The sequence below is a fragment of the Monopterus albus genome, unplaced genomic scaffold, assembly GCF_001952655.1.
Source record: "Monopterus albus unplaced genomic scaffold, M_albus_1.0 scaffold235.1, whole genome shotgun sequence".
NCBI lineage: Eukaryota > Metazoa > Chordata > Actinopteri > Synbranchiformes > Synbranchidae > Monopterus > Monopterus albus.
In genome coordinates, this window is record NW_018128115.1 from 1,234,346 (window position 1) to 1,250,268 (window position 15,923).

The following is a 15,923-nucleotide window of genomic DNA, read 5'->3' on the forward strand; positions in this document are numbered from 1 at the left end:
ATGTACAGTATGTGAGTGGCCCACATCTGGTTTAGTTTGTTCACACTCCTGTGGAAACATCAGGGGGGAAAAACAGATTTGGGAAACTTTGTTGTTACCAAAACATAACTTTTTAAAGCAGTTCAGGTAAAACTGGTTTAAAGTAGACCGTGTCTCTACTGGACTGAGATGGACTCGGAGCAGGTTTGGTTACCCAGGTGCTCTTTGAGGGCCTCAGCTGCCGACACATCCTGCATCACAGCATCCAGAGACTTTCTGAGCTGCTCCAGCTCCTCCAGACCAGGACCAAGTACCCGAGACACCTGCTGGGTGTCCAGCTGGACGGCGGACAGGGCATCCTCCTGCCTGCTCAGCGTCCCCTGATCACACACACAAACAGGTACTTCGTCATGTTTAGGATCTGAGGTGTGATTTTTTTGTTGGTTTGTAAAGCACGAATCCTGTGAAGCTCATTTAAATTTGGTGCTGAGAGAGAAACGAGCACACTGTTGGTTTGGGTCCAAACACGGGATTTGGTGACAGTAACGAACATAAACTAACACCAAACTGATCCTTAGAGTTAAAAAATAAATGTATCATGAGAGGCATTGGTACGTCCAATACTTTTAACCCTTAACTGACCCTGGATGAAGGAGACCTGAGTGAACAGATGAAATGATAGTGGATCTAGAAAAGTGAAGGTAAAGGGAGGCGGGTCAGACTTTAACCTGAGCTGCAGAGACGACGTGTTCATGGTTGATGCTCTGCTGCAGCAGTGGTCTGATCCTCCTCTGCAGGCCAGCGAGCAGTAAAGAGTCTGTCTGGACCTCCTGCTGCCTCTGCAGCGCCCCCTCCTGGAGAACCTCCACCTGACGACGACAACAGCCTCAGGTAAACTCTTTGGTTTAGACAGAAATATCTACGAATGTTGGCAAAAACGACATGTGTACAAGTCTGAAGCTTAGCTGCCAGGTGCACTGCCAGCGCCGTGTACAGGTCTGTGGCATCTGTGCGACTCATTTCAGTCGGACGTACCTGTTGTTCCAGGTGTGTGTTACTCTCCAGAACCAGCAGCATGTGACGATTGACAGCAGCATCTTCATGTAGCTTCACATTCCTCCTTTTATCCTGCAGGACACGACACTTGTCGTCAGGTGACAGACTCACAGCTCAGTGAATCACAGAGTCGACACTCAGGACTTTTCTTGTGTTGGTGGATGAACACACCTGTACAAAGCAGCCAAACTTCTTATAAGAACAGTCAACCAGCAGCTCAGGACACGACTCCATGTGCTCAGTCAGCTGCAAGAGAGCAGGCAGTTTGTGTTTGTTCATGTCACTGTGGTCACTTTCAGATACAGTAGCTGCCACACAGTAAGCCTGTGTTTGTGACAAACCTGCTGCTCTTAAACTCAAAGGGAGTTTGGCCTCCAGCAGCGGGTCCTCTGAGGTGTACCAACCTGAGAGGGTAGCCTGCTACACTGCAGGTTACTTTTTGTGTGAAGGCAAAGCAGACAGGTGCAAGCAGGTGTTCTCAACACAACAGGAAGTCAGTTAGTATAGTTCGGCTGTTGGTCGATGTGATCAGTAGCTGCAGTGATGCACAGCTCATGGAGGAACACAGGCTACTGGAAGAACCTCAGACTCTGAGCCAGTGAAACCCAAAACACAGTATGTGTATTTTCATTGTGGCCCCAGTTTCTGAGGAAATCATTCTCTCCGATGTCCCTCACAAAACAAACATCAATAAACCTGCTTAGAAACAGCAAACGAACAGAAACGGCACTCAGTTTGGCTCCAGAACTTCACTGAGAATCATCAGAGTCTTAGTTTAGTGTTGTGTTACACACAGATGTGTCGCCCTGCTGATGGCTGCCTGTGCAGGTTCATGGTGTGAAGCAGAGGAGGAGGAACTCACCTGGTGTCTGGGAACCTTCTGGGAGCAGCTGTTGGGACAGTCCACCTCCACATCTGGACATGAGCTCTGCACATGGTCCTACAGAGCACAGTCACCAGAGACACGGTGAAAGACTCAAAGCTGTGACTGAGGGGTAGAAATCCTCTCCTGCAGTGGAGCGACTGATCGCAGCATAAGAGTCAAACCCTAACCTGCTCCTGTCCCCAACACTGGCTGAGCCCAGAAGAAGGCTTTTGATTGACCTGTTCATCACCTTGAACAAGTTCTGGATATTGACTCTTAACAACTTTGGCCCTGTCTTATTAGCAAAATCTAGCAGGACATCTGAGGCTCAAACCCACCCGGCTGCAGATAGTTACCTGGATGAGGCTGAGACGGTGCGGTTGCCTGCAGTGTGGGCACAGCTCCATGCGCTGAGGACAGGTATTGGTCAGGTGTTCGTGCAGGTGTCTCCTCTGCAGCGCCGCCCTGCAGCCTGGGTTGGTGCACTGCAGCTGCTCGTACTGACACGACCGCAGATGCTCCTGCAGGGGATAGGAACAAGGTTTTGCCTGTTATGTGATTTTTCAGATGGGCTGATGGTTTAGACTGATCCGCTGTTGGGACATTAGCTGTTACACAGCTCTAGATATCAAGTCTGGGAACAGGTTTATGAGAGACATCAGGAGTGAGCTGTGGAAATGAGGCTGAAAATAACACAAAGTAACAGAGTTTGTATGAGCTCAACATGTAGAAGTTGGTTTTGTGCCTAAAACCGCTGAAATCACAAGTCCTGAGAGGAAAACGTTCATTATGCCAAGAAGGAAAGCTGCTGCCAGCTGCCGTTTCTCACTGGAGTGTGTGTCATGTTGCTGCCAGAGCCGACACACGTCTGTCAGAGGAGGCGTGTGGGCACAAGGCTGCGATGTAACGGCGTGTAGCAGAGACTCGCCTCAGGACGGTCGTGTCACAGCAGCTACGTCACTTCCAAACAGGGAAGTGACAGTTTTCTACCCCAGTGGTGCACACGCATCCTCAGCTGTAATATATGTAAATCTGCTCATGTTCAGAATCTGCCAGTGTCAGTAACGAGGTCCCAGACGAGCTTGTTAAACTGGGAATGTTCTGTTAATCTCTGTCAGAGTGAGGTGCTGTTTGGAAACCCCACCTGCAGCCGGTGCAGTGTGACCACTTGGGTGCACGCTGGCAAGTTGGTGCAGAACACTTCTAAACTGGAGATTTCTCGTTTGCAGCAGTTGTCCTGGAAAACCTGCAGAGAACATGAGCCTATTTGAGCTTCAGCAAATCTCATGTGCAGGAAGAACCCTGCCAATACACAACCTGATGACTGTCCACAAAGTAACTACTGTGAGTACACTTACTCTAGTACTGTACCTAAGTACAGTTTTATGTTAGTTCATACTTTTACTCCACTCAAGTTCAGAGACGAAAACTTTGTTTCCCAACTTTAGTTACTTTGCAGATGCAGCTGATTAAAACAACAAGTGATGTGCTGACCTCTGCTGGTGTGATCACAGCTCCGTCCACTGGGCAGACTGGGCTGGATGGTGCCGAACTCTCCCTGCAACACAAAGCACAAACCACAGTTTTAAGGTGGACTGAGTCAGTGTGTTCAGCATGGGTGTAATTTAAGGTGGGCTGAGTCGGTGTGGGTGTATTGTAAGGTGGACTATGAGTGTGTTTTGAGGTGGCCTGGCTCCTACAGCAGTCCCTGGAGGCAGTGGAAGCAGTAGATGTGTCCGCACGAGTTCTGCTGAGGATTGAGCACGACTCCTCTGCAGACGGGACAAACAAACTCGTCCTTCAGCTTCAGCACAAACTTCAGGCAGTGCTGGACGGAGGCCAGCTCCGACTCCCAGCAGCCCACGGGGCCTGTCGACCTCCTTGCGGACTCCTCTGACTCCAAACTGGACTCCTCGGATCCTCCCAGTGCTGCGGCCATGAGTCTGCAGGGCTCCGAGCAGATCTGCAGGTGACTGTGAAGATTTTTAGAGCTTTAAAGTTTTCTGATTGGATTGTTACAGTCGGATCATTTCAGACCTAAAGCAAAGCTGTTGCTTATTTGGTGATAACGATGCTGAGGATGCTGTTATTATCATTATATCAGACTGTTGGTTTGTCTTTTAAGTCCAGTCTTTGACAACTCCTTATTGAGTTTCTTTGTTTTCTTTTTAAAACCATGATTTGGGTTCAGAGAGATTTATTTGTTTTACTCTTGAGGAACTACTTAAGAACAACAAGGCAAAAGATTTAAAAACTATACACCTCAATGCATCAGTAATAATCATTTTGATAGTATTCATATTATCCATCCACCCATTTTCCTCCGCTTATCTGGAACCGGGTCACGGGGGCAGCAGTCTAAGCAAAGATGCCCAGACTTCCCTCTCTCCAGACACTTCCTCCAGCTCCTCTGGGGGAATGCTGAGGCGTTCCCAGGCCAGCCGAGAGACATAGTCCCTCCAGCGTGTCCTGGGTCTTCCCCGGGGCCTCCTCCCGGTGGGACATGCCTGGAACACCTCCCTAGGCTCCTCTCGATGTGGAGGAGCAGCTGAGGTATTCATATTATAGTGTATTAATCATAAGGGTAGTTTTTCCACAGCGAATGAGCTTTTACTCTGACACTTTAAGCACATTGACCTGTCAGGAGTCTTTGTAGTATTAGTTAAGTGTGAATCTGAATATTTACCTCTGAGAGCATCAGACTGACTCTTCAGTAAAGGAGCCAGTTCTTCTTCCACCACTGAGATAGAAAATAATCAACTACGTCACAGTTGTTGCCTACTGGTAAAGGTTCGGTGCCAGTGGCTTGAAAATGGGTTAAATATTCATTTAAAGCGAAGGGCACGCGGCCGTGCACAGTGGAGGCTGGGGGCTTTTGGGGAGCGCAGATTTAAGCTTTTGATTTTCTTAATGACTAAAACCTGCAGATCTTTATTAAGGTGCAATCCCGGTAAGGGTCGTGCGTAACAAGCGCAGGTTGTGTTGTCAGTGTCCGTGCGTGCGTCCAGCGTGCAGGGGAATCCCCGCCGCCGCTTTCCTCATCTCCACCAAAGTCACCCGCCTCACTGGCTGTTTAATTGCTTGTAAAGCAGTAAAATAACAGTGAAATGTTCCAGACGTGGCTTCTTGACCTGCTCATTTCAGATTCTCGATCCTGACGCTGAAGTTCGCAGCTTCTTTACTTTCAGTTTCTCCAGCGCTTCAGACTCGCTTCAGCTTTTAGTGGACTTTCTTACCTCGTTAATCGAAATCCTTCTGAAATCCCCAAGCAGCCGCACACTGCGGCCTGCCAGCTCCAGCTGATCCGTATGATTGATTAGTATTGATTACGCGTGGGGGACAGAGCGCGCGCGGCGGCGGAGGAGGAGACTAGAGCAGCAGGAAGTGACTCATCAGCAGCAACCTGCTGCGTCGGTGTAGCCCCGAACACGAACCGGGCCGAGTGCCACTGCAGCACCAGTACAGAACCAGTCAGATGTACTCCCAGTACCAAAGGTAGAAATGCCCAGTGTGCACACAGCAAGTCTGAATTCAACAGAAATGATCGTGTTTTATTAGTAACTTCTAATTTTGGCATCAGTGGGTGTTTACATTCACCCTAGAGCTGTAAGTTGTAGTTGTTTTTAACTCCACCACCATCTTCAGCCCGTCAGAGTCCGGTGTCATTGAATGTCTCTCCTGAAGCACTTTGGTCTGTTGTTTTAGAAATTCATTTCAGCTCAGTTTGTATGGCGCCAAATCATAACAACAGTCATCTCAGGACACTTTACACAGTAACATAGACCTTATTAGTATTATTACTACTGTTATTACTGAGGAAAAACCCAACAACCCCCCACTAATTCTACTCCACTACATTTCAGCTGGAAATGTTGCACTTTTTACTTCACTATCTAATAAGTGTAGTTACTTTGCACATTCAGATTAATAATACATACATACGATAATCACCAAATCAATTACGATAAAGTTTGTCAGCTGCAATAAACTGTGATGCACTGAGTGGCTCAGTAATTGTCATCCAGTGATATACACTGATGTGTGGCCGTTTTGGGTCATTTCGTACTCGTAGCTTACTTATGGAAAATTAAGTACAAGGTTTTTCTTGTTTTACTTAAGTAAAAGACCTGAGTACTTCTTCCAGCACTGAACACGATATTTATCATATAAAAGTAACAGGATTCACAGTGGTGGCCTCCTGCTCAGCTGAACCGAAGAATGACAACAGTCTGATGGTACAAATGTAGTTTTTAATGAGAAGGTCAGCAGCTTCATCTTAACATCAACATGTACAAGTTCTACTGAAACTCAGGGGACCCTATGATTTCAGTTACATTTAATACTGTGACATATTTGTCCAAAACGCATTAAGAGCACTTCCACAATGATTTGTTTACACCGAGTCCAGACTGGTAGCACCAGGAGGAGCAGTGGAAGGACAGAGGACGAGGAAATAGTCTGTAGTTTCCAAATCGGTCTCCAACAGAGACCACAAAAACAAAACATTTAAAACTCTGAGGAGCATCTGTCTTGTGTACGGACACTGCAGGACATCTGGGCAATGTGTTAGTGTTACATCAACTATAAACCCAGCTGTTTGTCAGAGTTACTGGCAGCTGACACCAAACTGTACAAGTCTACAGAGCGCCACTGTGTCCAGGATGAAAACCAGCAACCACACTGTCCCACTGGGTGGGCAGCTGCTTTGGGAAACTACTGAGCCTTTTAACACAAAGCACATCTTCGTCAGGAACCAGTGGCCCACAGACAGGAAGGCAAAGTGTTGAGTTTGTCGGTTTGACTCTGCACATGCAGACTAGTAGAATACAGGCTGGCACCAGTGTGTAACCCCCCCCAAACATCTGTTGTTTGTTCAGCTATGGTCTAAAGTAACATCCTGCTGACTCTGAGTCTCACCTGTAGTGGAGCTAAACAAGTAAAGTTTGTCCTGAGGGTGGCGCCACAGGAGAAGTCATAGTGTCATTGAAATGTAAAGGTTTCATCATCAAGGCCGAGATAACGGTGAGTCCTGACAGTGGGACGAGGATTACAACTTCTAAAAGATGATGGCAAAATTAAATTGATCAAACTAAAACTTCATCATTAAACAAAGTGATTCAAGTTCCTGATTTGTTGTATTTTTAGACCTTAAAATTAGCAGGTCGTCGTTTCTGATTTGGATGAATTTGATTTTAATGGAACATCCAGCTTTCTGGCTCTGTGGACGTTGGCCCACATGGAAATAGCTCAAATATTGAACCGAATCGTCGTGAAAGATGGTTGTAATCACTTTGCTCTGACTTTTCCTTTATTGTCACCATCATTAATTTGTCCAGTACTTTGGTTTATGACCAAATACTGCAAAAACAATAACATTCCCATTTACCTCATCTGTACTTTGTGTTTAGTGCTAATTTGTAAATTTTAGTATGCTAACTTGCTAAACTAAGATGGCAAACATGGTAAACATAGCTGCTATACGTCAGTATATTAGCATTATGACCATGTTAGCATGCAGCTCAGAGTGAACTAAGCACATAGCCAAAGTGCAGCCTCACCACAGAGCTGCTAGCATGGTTGTATAGCCTCAGGCTTATTGGAACCTCAGAGCAGTTGATGAGAGAATAAATCAGTGGCTCTGACTTGCTTCCATTTCTACTGTGTGTCTTTTTTGTTTAGTTAATGCAATAATGTCCGAGTGAAGGCATACTGATGGGGAAAGAGAAGGGGCCCGAGGTTGAACCCTGTGGGATGCCACGTGTTAGGTGATGATTGGTCGATGAATGAAAGACTCTGATTTGCTGATCCACACACTTTCTGTGATAGATGTCTAAAGACTAAATGACTTCTAGTCAAACCTATTTTAAAAACAAGATTTTAAAACCAGATGCTTCTCAAACTAGTGGGTTCACTACATGTAAGTCCTGTGGGAAAAACCTTAACTACTACCACAGTTTAACAAAATAAAAATAAAGTGTCACTATTATGTTGAGGTGTGGTAAGATCAGGGAAAATTGCTGCAGTTGTTTGGAAGCAGGAAGTCACAGAGATTTTCCCACAGGACCTGAACGCAGCAGCCCTGCACACAGCTTCACACTGAGACTGAACATTTTATATCTCCTGTCACTTCAAATGAAACATGGTTTGTTAGTGGAGCGAGGAAGACGAGGCCGTCTCTGACTGATGAATGGCCAGGCCGGAGGACTGCTGGGTGGACCCTGGGCCTGACCCCCCGAGGTTTCCGCCAAGGGTCATTGGAGCAGGAGGTCGGGGGTTGAGGCGGGGTGGCAGCGGGTTGGAGGGGCGGATGAGGGGTGGCCGCAGGAGGGGAGGGGGCTGGTGGAGGGAGGAGGAGGTGCTGGATGTCACTGCAGTGTGAGCTGAAGAAGAAGAAGAGGAGGCTGCAGGAGACGCACCTGAAGAGCTCACCTGACCCTGCAGAGAGGAGAGGGCGGGGCTACGGTTATCTCACTACAAGGTGTTACAAGACTTCATTTTCCTCTTGGTAAAAAATGTTTCTATATGTTAGTTTTAACTCTGTTTGTTTAAGGTGGTTCAGAACCTGCAGGTCTGTCGGAAGATGATTAACAAGACAGGAAGGAACAAACATGCTAATGTGCAATAAAAAAAATTAAATAATCAGCTGGAGCGTACGCAGGACATGTACACATTAAAATATATAAAGCTCAATCATGAATACTCATTCAACCAATTCAAGCTTTTTAACGTCTCACCTCTTCGTCCTCCTCATCGGTGCTCTTCCCTGATGGAGTGGTGGAGCTGTTCTTCCCCTCCTCTCCAGAGGTGGCGCTGTCTCTGTTGGGAGCTCGTGTTCCCTGCTCAGCCTCCCACTCCTGCAGCACTTCTTCCAGGTTGAACCGCCGCCGGTAGTTCACAAAGAAGTTCTTCACCTGACCCACCGTCTTGTTACCGATGACGTCTGCGATGGCCTGGAAGTCTTTTCCGTATTTTCTGACCCCTGAAGAACATTGCAGACAGTTTAGTGATGTCATCGATTGCCAAACTGCACCTAAATGGACAGTGAAAGTGAAATCAGCTTCCTGGCGTTAACATTATTCCTATAAACTCTGTGTTTGGGCTCCACCATCTCCTGAGGGAAACCTCTGGAGCTGCTAAACGCTCCACCGTGTTCTCCAGCTGGTTCTCTGGCTGCTGGTCGTCGCTGAGCAGGTCGTGGACAGGGCTGTTTAGAGCATATCCCCTGAGACCAGCTGCTTCCTGCTGCGGCCCAGAGCCGCACTGTGAGAGCGGTAAGAACCAGGAGGGTAACGCTGTGGTCCAACACTAAACGGTGAGCTGATGGCCACTGTAAATCTGTGTGAAGCTGAGGGGAGCTGCAGGTTCAGCTGATCATTCTCTGCAGGTTTGTTACTACCGGACACCTGAACACCATTTTCATACACTTATTATAAAAATAGCAACCACATGAAACACCTGCAGGTGTTCCTATTTATAAAAGGCCCATGTAACCTTCGGGCTGTTCGTCATCATGTACTGTATGTGGTCTGTTGGATTTCAGTTCGCTGCACCTCTCACACCTGCTACCTAGTCACCTGCTGTGACTCAGGTCAGTGATGACACTCACCTTGAACAGCCAGGAGCTGCTCGTCTGTGGTCCAGCGGGCGTTCACCTTCTGGTTGCACTGCAAGAATAAAGATCAGAGTTGACAGGTGGAAACAGAGTTTGGATCTAGAGCTTAAAGATATGGCAGAATATGTCTATCTGTGCCAAATACAGGGACGCTCGGATCCCCTACTTAACACCTGAAGACGTCAAATATAAATTAAGCTAATGTTCTTTTTCTGTATATCATGAAGTTGATCTTTTCTGTTTAAACGCTGAAAAGCCGGAGCATCACAGAAAACACGCCGGCAGCTGATGCAGCCCCAGGTAGAGCTGCTGATACCAGAGCTGCTTGTGAGTCTGCAAACTGAACAGTAAAACCACATTCTGGACTCTGTGGTTCTGGTGCTTTTCTTCATCACCGAAAGCCCAACAGAAGAAAATCTTAACAGCAGTTCCATCTTGAAACAATATAATAAAACATGCTACTGTTCTACAAATGCCCTAAAATCACAGACAAACTGCTGCAGTTTCAAAACGGCTCATTACTGAAGGGGATGAAAGGATCCATGAACTAGTATTACACAGTTTGAGAGAGCAGTGTCTGAGCAGGAGGAAACCAAAGTGCCTGCACAATCTTCACGTGTCACTGAATGTGTGTTTGTTATTCCCTGTTGTGCTCCTCTACAGTTTTTTGCCTGCGCTGCCCAGCAGGTCGATCAGACTCTGGACACAAGGTGAAACGTCTTCCCATTTTACAAATGCACCAAAAAGTCTTTTTACTGGATATTGGATGAAGATGTGTGCTAACTCTGGCTCACACCAATGACTGAAATTCATCTTTGATGTGATGATGCGCGGGACCCCCGACTGTCCTCACGGCGTGTCACACCCTGGAGGTTGGCACAAACCTTTTGGTTGCAGAAAACTCATGATCACCAAGTGCGAACCCAAACTACTGCTGCCCAAAAGGTTTTAAAGGGAAGAGTTAACTTTAAGTATTTTTATCTATCCATTATTAACCCACTGAGATACAAGGTCTCTTCCTCCAGAGAGTCCTGGTTCGTGATTAATGTCATGTAGCGAGACGACGCTGGGCATCAGTGTGTTTGTACCTCAGGCAGCCTGAACTCTTCGATCCCAGACTCCAGCATGTGTTTCAGTCCGCTGTTCATCTGTTTGGCATTCTGCACCTGCAGGGCACATCAGAAACACTCGGGTGACGTTCAACCAGGTGTTGTTGGACTTTCATTGCACATGTTTGAAACTAGAACGATTAGAAACGGTGAGCTGGGGCGGTTCAGGCCCAGCTGCTAAGGGCTGCTATGGATCTGAGAAATCTCCAGGTGTTGCTGTACTTTCTTTGTTTACACAAAAGCAAAGAAAACATCATCACAAGGTTCAACAAAAATCAAAAACAGTGAGTCTGTCATTTCCTGATTCTCTACTTTGAAATGTAACTGTAGCGTCCTTTTATTTCTGAATGGACAACAGTTCACTGAGCCCCTCAGGTGTCACCACCAGGTACAGTACAAACACATCTGTCTTCACACTTGTACTAATGCTAATTCCAGCTAACGTGATGCTTTACAGGCATGCTGCACTGGTTTGTGTGTGACGTTCTTCTAGGCTGTCATGACTCCAGACACACAAACTGCTCTGGACATCAGAGCTGTTGGTCCAGTCACGTGATCGTCATCAGCAGAAGAGTGTAGATTTCCACGCTTTCCAAGTTCAACAATGAATCACCACAAATCTGTTAACAGACATGTGCACACTAAATACCATGCGTCATTTCAACATGCAACAACACTGATAACAGCCTTAAAGCTTTTAGGAAATGTCTGTGGTGTTTTCGTTTAGACCCTTCCTGTCTGCTGTGGCAGCATCTTGGTCATTGTGCAGCAGGTCAAAGTTCAGCCAGGACATTTACAACTACAGACTTCTCAATGGATCAATCTCAGCCTTTTAGATTGCTTCCTCATAGCAAACACACAAAGTCAGAAATAGATGGCGATCCCTTAAAACCTGCCTGGCTCAGCTCAGTCTGGATCAGTGGTTGGGTCAGCGATGTCATAACTGCTATGAAAGATTGCCTACGGCAGGTGGTTAGAAGTGTACTGTAGCTTTCATTCCCCCTGTTTTCTCAGATCCCTGGACTGCAGGAGGAGTGGTACAGCACCTCCCACCTGTCTCTTGAGGGACACCAGCTCCATGTCCAACTGACGGAGGAGAGTGCCGGCGGCGGAGGCGCTGCAGGACACGGCCACCACGTCCTCCTGGGTCAGGTACATGCCTTTGGGGGGGCGGCAGCGGGAGCGCTGGTGGTGTCGGTGCTGCAGAGTCTGGTGCTCCCGCCGACCCAGGGCCACCTTAGAGCCTGGCACCGTTGGCTCCACCTGGTTCTGAAGGTGAGAGAAGATACAGGAAGGGATGACTTTGAGTTTAAACACTGGTTGATGGGCCCCTGAGGACATTTAGGACCTTTTGTAGAGATGCTCATAGAAAACATCTATAACTGGTGTTATTAGGAAACAGGTGGTGTGTCCACGTACCTCTTTCTTGGTTTCCTTGTTGGGGTCATAGTCGCTGTCATTGGCTTCAATAGGATTGGCCTCCTCCATCTCCTCATCACTACGGCAACAATGAGACAAAATTCAGTTGTTGTACAACAGACAGCCGAGAACCCAAACTACAATGTCAAACCCATGAAGAACAGCAGCAACACAAGACATGACAATGAATTCAAATCTAAAAATCAACCGAAGTTCTGAATCAGCAACATTTTTTAAATCTGGTGATGGGTTTAATCATTTTTCAAGCAAAAGGTCAGACGTTTTCAGGCAGCTGCTTCTCCAGCTGCTGTTCGGTTCTATATCTTGTTAAGTGAATCTCTTTGGGTTTTGGGCTGTTGGTCACACAGAACGTGACATCAGTCTGGAGTCTGCTTCTCCTCTGTGCGAGTCCAGACCATGGTCCAACTCATCGCTCTGTGCCGTAGACCTACACTGTTGTCCGCCAGCTGTTGGCGAGCCCCCAGTGAGCCACAGCGCTGCACTAGGGGGCAGGTTTCCTCCTCAGGAGGTCGTCTGTTTCCAACATACGGCTCCAACACACCGTTATGTGCAGCGAGGAGCTGATGGAGAACAGTGTGACCAGGGCAGACATCATGCACGTTTTAACAGTGGAGGTCTACAGCAATACGCTAAACCAGGGTCTGGGCCCACACACATCACGGTGAGGATACCACATTCACCAGTGCTGTTGGTTTCTGGACGGGGTTTGTGGGGAATAACACAAAGAGCAAATCAAGGCTGCTGCTCGTCCTCAAACTGGCAGTCAGGCTTTGGTCTGACAGTGAGACTCTGTGAACCAGCTCTCTGACCTTGCAGTTTTGTCAGATGTTGTACTGATCGGGGCTGGTACCTGTCATCATGGTTGCTCCTGTTGGCCAGTTTGCGAGCCTGTCTGTCCATCAGACTGGTTCTGGATCGAGTCTTCTTCCAGGAGTAGTAGTACTTCACCAGACTGGAGATGGATTTGTCCGGTAACTGAATGCAAACACAGTAAAAATCATCTTTTACTACCAATGGGGGTAAGTAAAGGAGACAGTCTGGGAGCGCCACATTGTTGTGTTAGGCGTTTACCATCTGCTGGATACGGTGGAAGCTCTTTCCATGGAAGCTGAAGGCCTGTTCGAACAGCACTTTGTCCTCCACTGTCCACTCGTCTGGAAACGGGGTGAAGTTGGGCAGGTCGGCCAGAGACTTCTCTATGTTGTGTTTGTGCCAGAAGAGCATCCCGAGAGCCTGGTAGCACACACACACACACACACACACACACACACACACACAGGGAAAACCATGCAGATGCTCCAGACCACATCTGCATCTCAAAACACTGTTTATATCTGAAAATGGAGAGAAACAGGTGTTTTAATTGGCTTAAACTCCACTCTATCTGGTGCCTTTTCAGCCCAGAGGGTCTAGTGAGACTCAAAACAAACTGACACCATAAACCGCTCCTGACCGCTGTTTGCCCCTCCCATCATGTTAAGTTTCCTAGCAACAGCGTGAGCTACAGGTGCCTGGTTTGGACAAACGGTACAGAATACAGCCTCTAACCATGCTAGGTGGCTAATGCTAACAAAACAAACAGGTTAGCTTTAGATGCTAACACATCCAGAAGGAAGAAGGCCACATCTGGATGCAGTCCTCTGGCTGCTTTTAACCCTCTCCATGCCAGACAGCCAAACTGAGGTTAACCCTGGTCGTTGCTCTTTCTTTGTCCTGCCTGTCATGGATGTGCTCTAACAGTGAGGGACCCACCTGCTCCACGTTGTATCCATGCTTCTCTTTGGCTATAGCAATGTATTCATCCACTGTGGAGGGAAACCCGCAGCGTTAGTTCAGTCTGATGTGAGGACCCGACAGAGGACTGCACAAATGAACACACAAGCATTGACTTACATTTGGAGTTGACAATGGTGTGATAGGGAGACCAGACCAACATCCCTCCACTGTCTTTATCTGTGTACTTCGTGGAACCTGAACACAGACAAACATCACTCTTTACTTCAGCTGCAGGTGTTTTTTCAACAAATTTAGCAGTTTTTTTCATGTCTAATACAAGAAATGATCAAGTTGCATTATGGGATCCAGTGTTTTTGCTGCACAGATTTTTATCTTACCGTGTCAGCGTCTCAGCAAGGCCCAGCTACTTTAAGTGCATACCAGACCACTGGTACTTTACTGCTTCACTTATCTCCTGGGCTTTTTTCTCCAGACAGCAGTTTGTGTTTACTCCAAGATATTTCTACATTTCTTCATGGATGCCACAGTCATGTTCTTTAGCTTTTTGTAGTTATCATATACAAGGACAAAGTATTGTTGATGTACAGTATTGTCAACAGCCATCACTCCTATTCAGAGATTTTACATTATTACGTCTGTGATTTACTACACTGTTGCTCATTATCTGTGTATAAAACAGCCTCTAATTCTGGAGGAGTTAGTTGTTGACTTTTATTAATAAACTCTTGTATCTGCTTACAGCTACATTAGTCTGTTATAAACCCTCTATTACATGTTTAAATCTTACTCACTACAAATGTTAGCTATCATTTAGTTAACAACCAAAATAATTGAAAGAATCTTTATCAAAAACTTCTGTAACTCTGGGGGAAAACATGCGTATTGGCTGATATATTATGAATAGATTGAATAGATGTTGTATTGTATAGACTGTATCATTGATCAATGATGACATTTTTTGGTACCAGGTTCATAAAAGCATTAGTTTGTTACTGTATATATTATATGATATGTTAAGGTTAAACAACAGGCGCCTTTAAAAACAGTCCATTTACCTTCATTAATCAGAAATTCATGAATGTGACAAGTTGTCAGTGAGGAGCTGAGGTAGCCTCGGTCCATATTCAGCTTCTGACACAGTGGCCTAATTATTAACGGTATCGTTATGAACCGCAGACACTGAGTAGAAAACTCGTTTAATCTGTTTTAAAACTCTACAGTCACGGTTTGCCTCCGCCAGCACATGAAGCACACATTACAGTCGGTCTGTGTTGCTGTAGCTCCATATACCGAGGCTACCACCGTCCGACTGTCTGGTAGAAATCGATAGAACCTCACCGGGCTCAAACTCTGGAATGTTGGCTTGATAATCGGCTCCGACCCGCATGCCCACATCTGGAAAGCACGAACAAGAAACACGGGACATATTTTATTCGCATTTTTCAGGTTAAAACGCGGTTACAGGGAGCGATTAGATGCTGTTCGAGGCTATACTCGCCGTGTTCGTCGTCGCTGCCGCTCTCGTCGGAAAAATGTCCGTTCGAGGCGTTGGACGGACTCTTGGTACCGTTGGAGCGACCTTTACCCAGATACTCCGGCCCTTTATCCATCATCCCCGGCATCCCCGCGCTCTATTTCACCGTCTTTCAGCAGCTCTGTCGGGATATAAAATGTCAGCAGGAGCTGGAGCTTTTTCTGCTGCTGTTCGCTCACTCGCCGCGGCTCCGTCCGTGTCGCTGTAGCGCTCTTCTCTCCGCTCCCACCGCCTCTCTCATGGTCACTTCAGACTGTATGACCTCACAGATAACAACCACACAGCCTCTTCTGAATTTGGTGCATCATTAATATGTAAAACGTTCCCTGTGGGGAAGGTTGCTGACCCTCTAAGGCCGTGTTTGAGCAGGGTCTAACCACCACGGCGGAAGGCTTTCTACGCACCTTTAGGCGGCAGTGCGGGGCCTGCTGCTGCGGAGACAGAATAGATCCTTCCGCCGATACAAACTAATAAAATAAAAACTAAATCAACTTTAAACTGAGATTTAACAGTAACAACACTTACATTAAAATGGCTAAAACAAAAAACGGCTCTAAAATATGTGGAAATCATAAATATTGACGATAAATT

General features: G+C 46.7%; 2 protein-coding genes across 3 annotated transcripts in view; both read right to left on the minus strand.

Moving 5' to 3' along the window:
* Positions 1 to 5,328, minus strand: part of traf5 (Tnf receptor-associated factor 5) — a 6,045-nt gene extending 717 nt beyond the window's left edge. Inside the window, exons 1-10 of the mRNA XM_020620302.1 lie at positions 5,137 to 5,328; positions 3,601 to 3,873; positions 3,395 to 3,458; positions 3,045 to 3,146; positions 2,257 to 2,421; positions 1,898 to 1,975; positions 1,207 to 1,281; positions 1,015 to 1,107; positions 708 to 848; positions 194 to 359 (exon numbers count right to left, since the gene is read on the minus strand). Of these exons, the coding sequence (XP_020475958.1) occupies positions 194 to 359; positions 708 to 848; positions 1,015 to 1,107; positions 1,207 to 1,281; positions 1,898 to 1,975; positions 2,257 to 2,421; positions 3,045 to 3,146; positions 3,395 to 3,458; positions 3,601 to 3,839 (1,123 nt within the window). The 5' untranslated portion in view covers positions 3,840 to 3,873; positions 5,137 to 5,328. The remainder of the gene's footprint in view (positions 1 to 193; positions 360 to 707; positions 849 to 1,014; positions 1,108 to 1,206; positions 1,282 to 1,897; positions 1,976 to 2,256; positions 2,422 to 3,044; positions 3,147 to 3,394; positions 3,459 to 3,600; positions 3,874 to 5,136) is intronic.
* A 1,314-nt stretch (positions 5,329 to 6,642) lies between these two features.
* rcor3 (REST corepressor 3) lies at positions 6,643 to 15,694 on the minus strand. 2 transcript variants are annotated; one of them, XM_020620340.1, is made up of 12 exons: positions 15,297 to 15,694; positions 15,137 to 15,193; positions 13,955 to 14,032; positions 13,814 to 13,866; positions 13,133 to 13,294; positions 12,912 to 13,036; positions 12,041 to 12,119; positions 11,675 to 11,890; positions 10,601 to 10,678; positions 9,507 to 9,564; positions 8,635 to 8,879; positions 6,643 to 8,335 (listed from the first exon to the last, which is right to left on the minus strand). In XM_020620340.1, the coding sequence occupies exons 1-12, from the start codon at positions 15,418 to 15,420 to the stop codon at positions 8,048 to 8,050; spliced, it is 1,563 nt and encodes a 520-aa protein (XP_020475996.1). In that variant the 5' UTR covers positions 15,421 to 15,694; the 3' UTR covers positions 6,643 to 8,047. The 2 variants fall into 2 exon arrangements, with proteins under 2 accessions (XP_020475996.1, XP_020475997.1); XM_020620341.1 differs by lacking the exons at positions 15,137 to 15,193; positions 15,297 to 15,694 and adding an exon at positions 14,854 to 15,129.
* Between the last annotated feature and the right edge of the window lie 229 nt (positions 15,695 to 15,923).

Bases quoted from the DNA above. Each gene is read 5' to 3' on its own strand.
- rcor3 (XM_020620340.1), bottom strand. From the start codon at position 15,420: ATGCCGGGGATGATGGATAAAGGGCCGGAGTATCTGGGTAAAGGTCGC. The intron at 14,033-15,136 runs GTGAGGTTCTAT...GTCTGTGTTCAG, and splicing joins CATTCCAGAGTTTGAGCCCG to GTTCCACGAAGTACACAGAT. The intron at 11,891-12,040 runs GTACGTGGACAC...TCTCACCTTCAG, and splicing joins ACAAGGAAACCAAGAAAGAG to AACCAGGTGGAGCCAACGGT.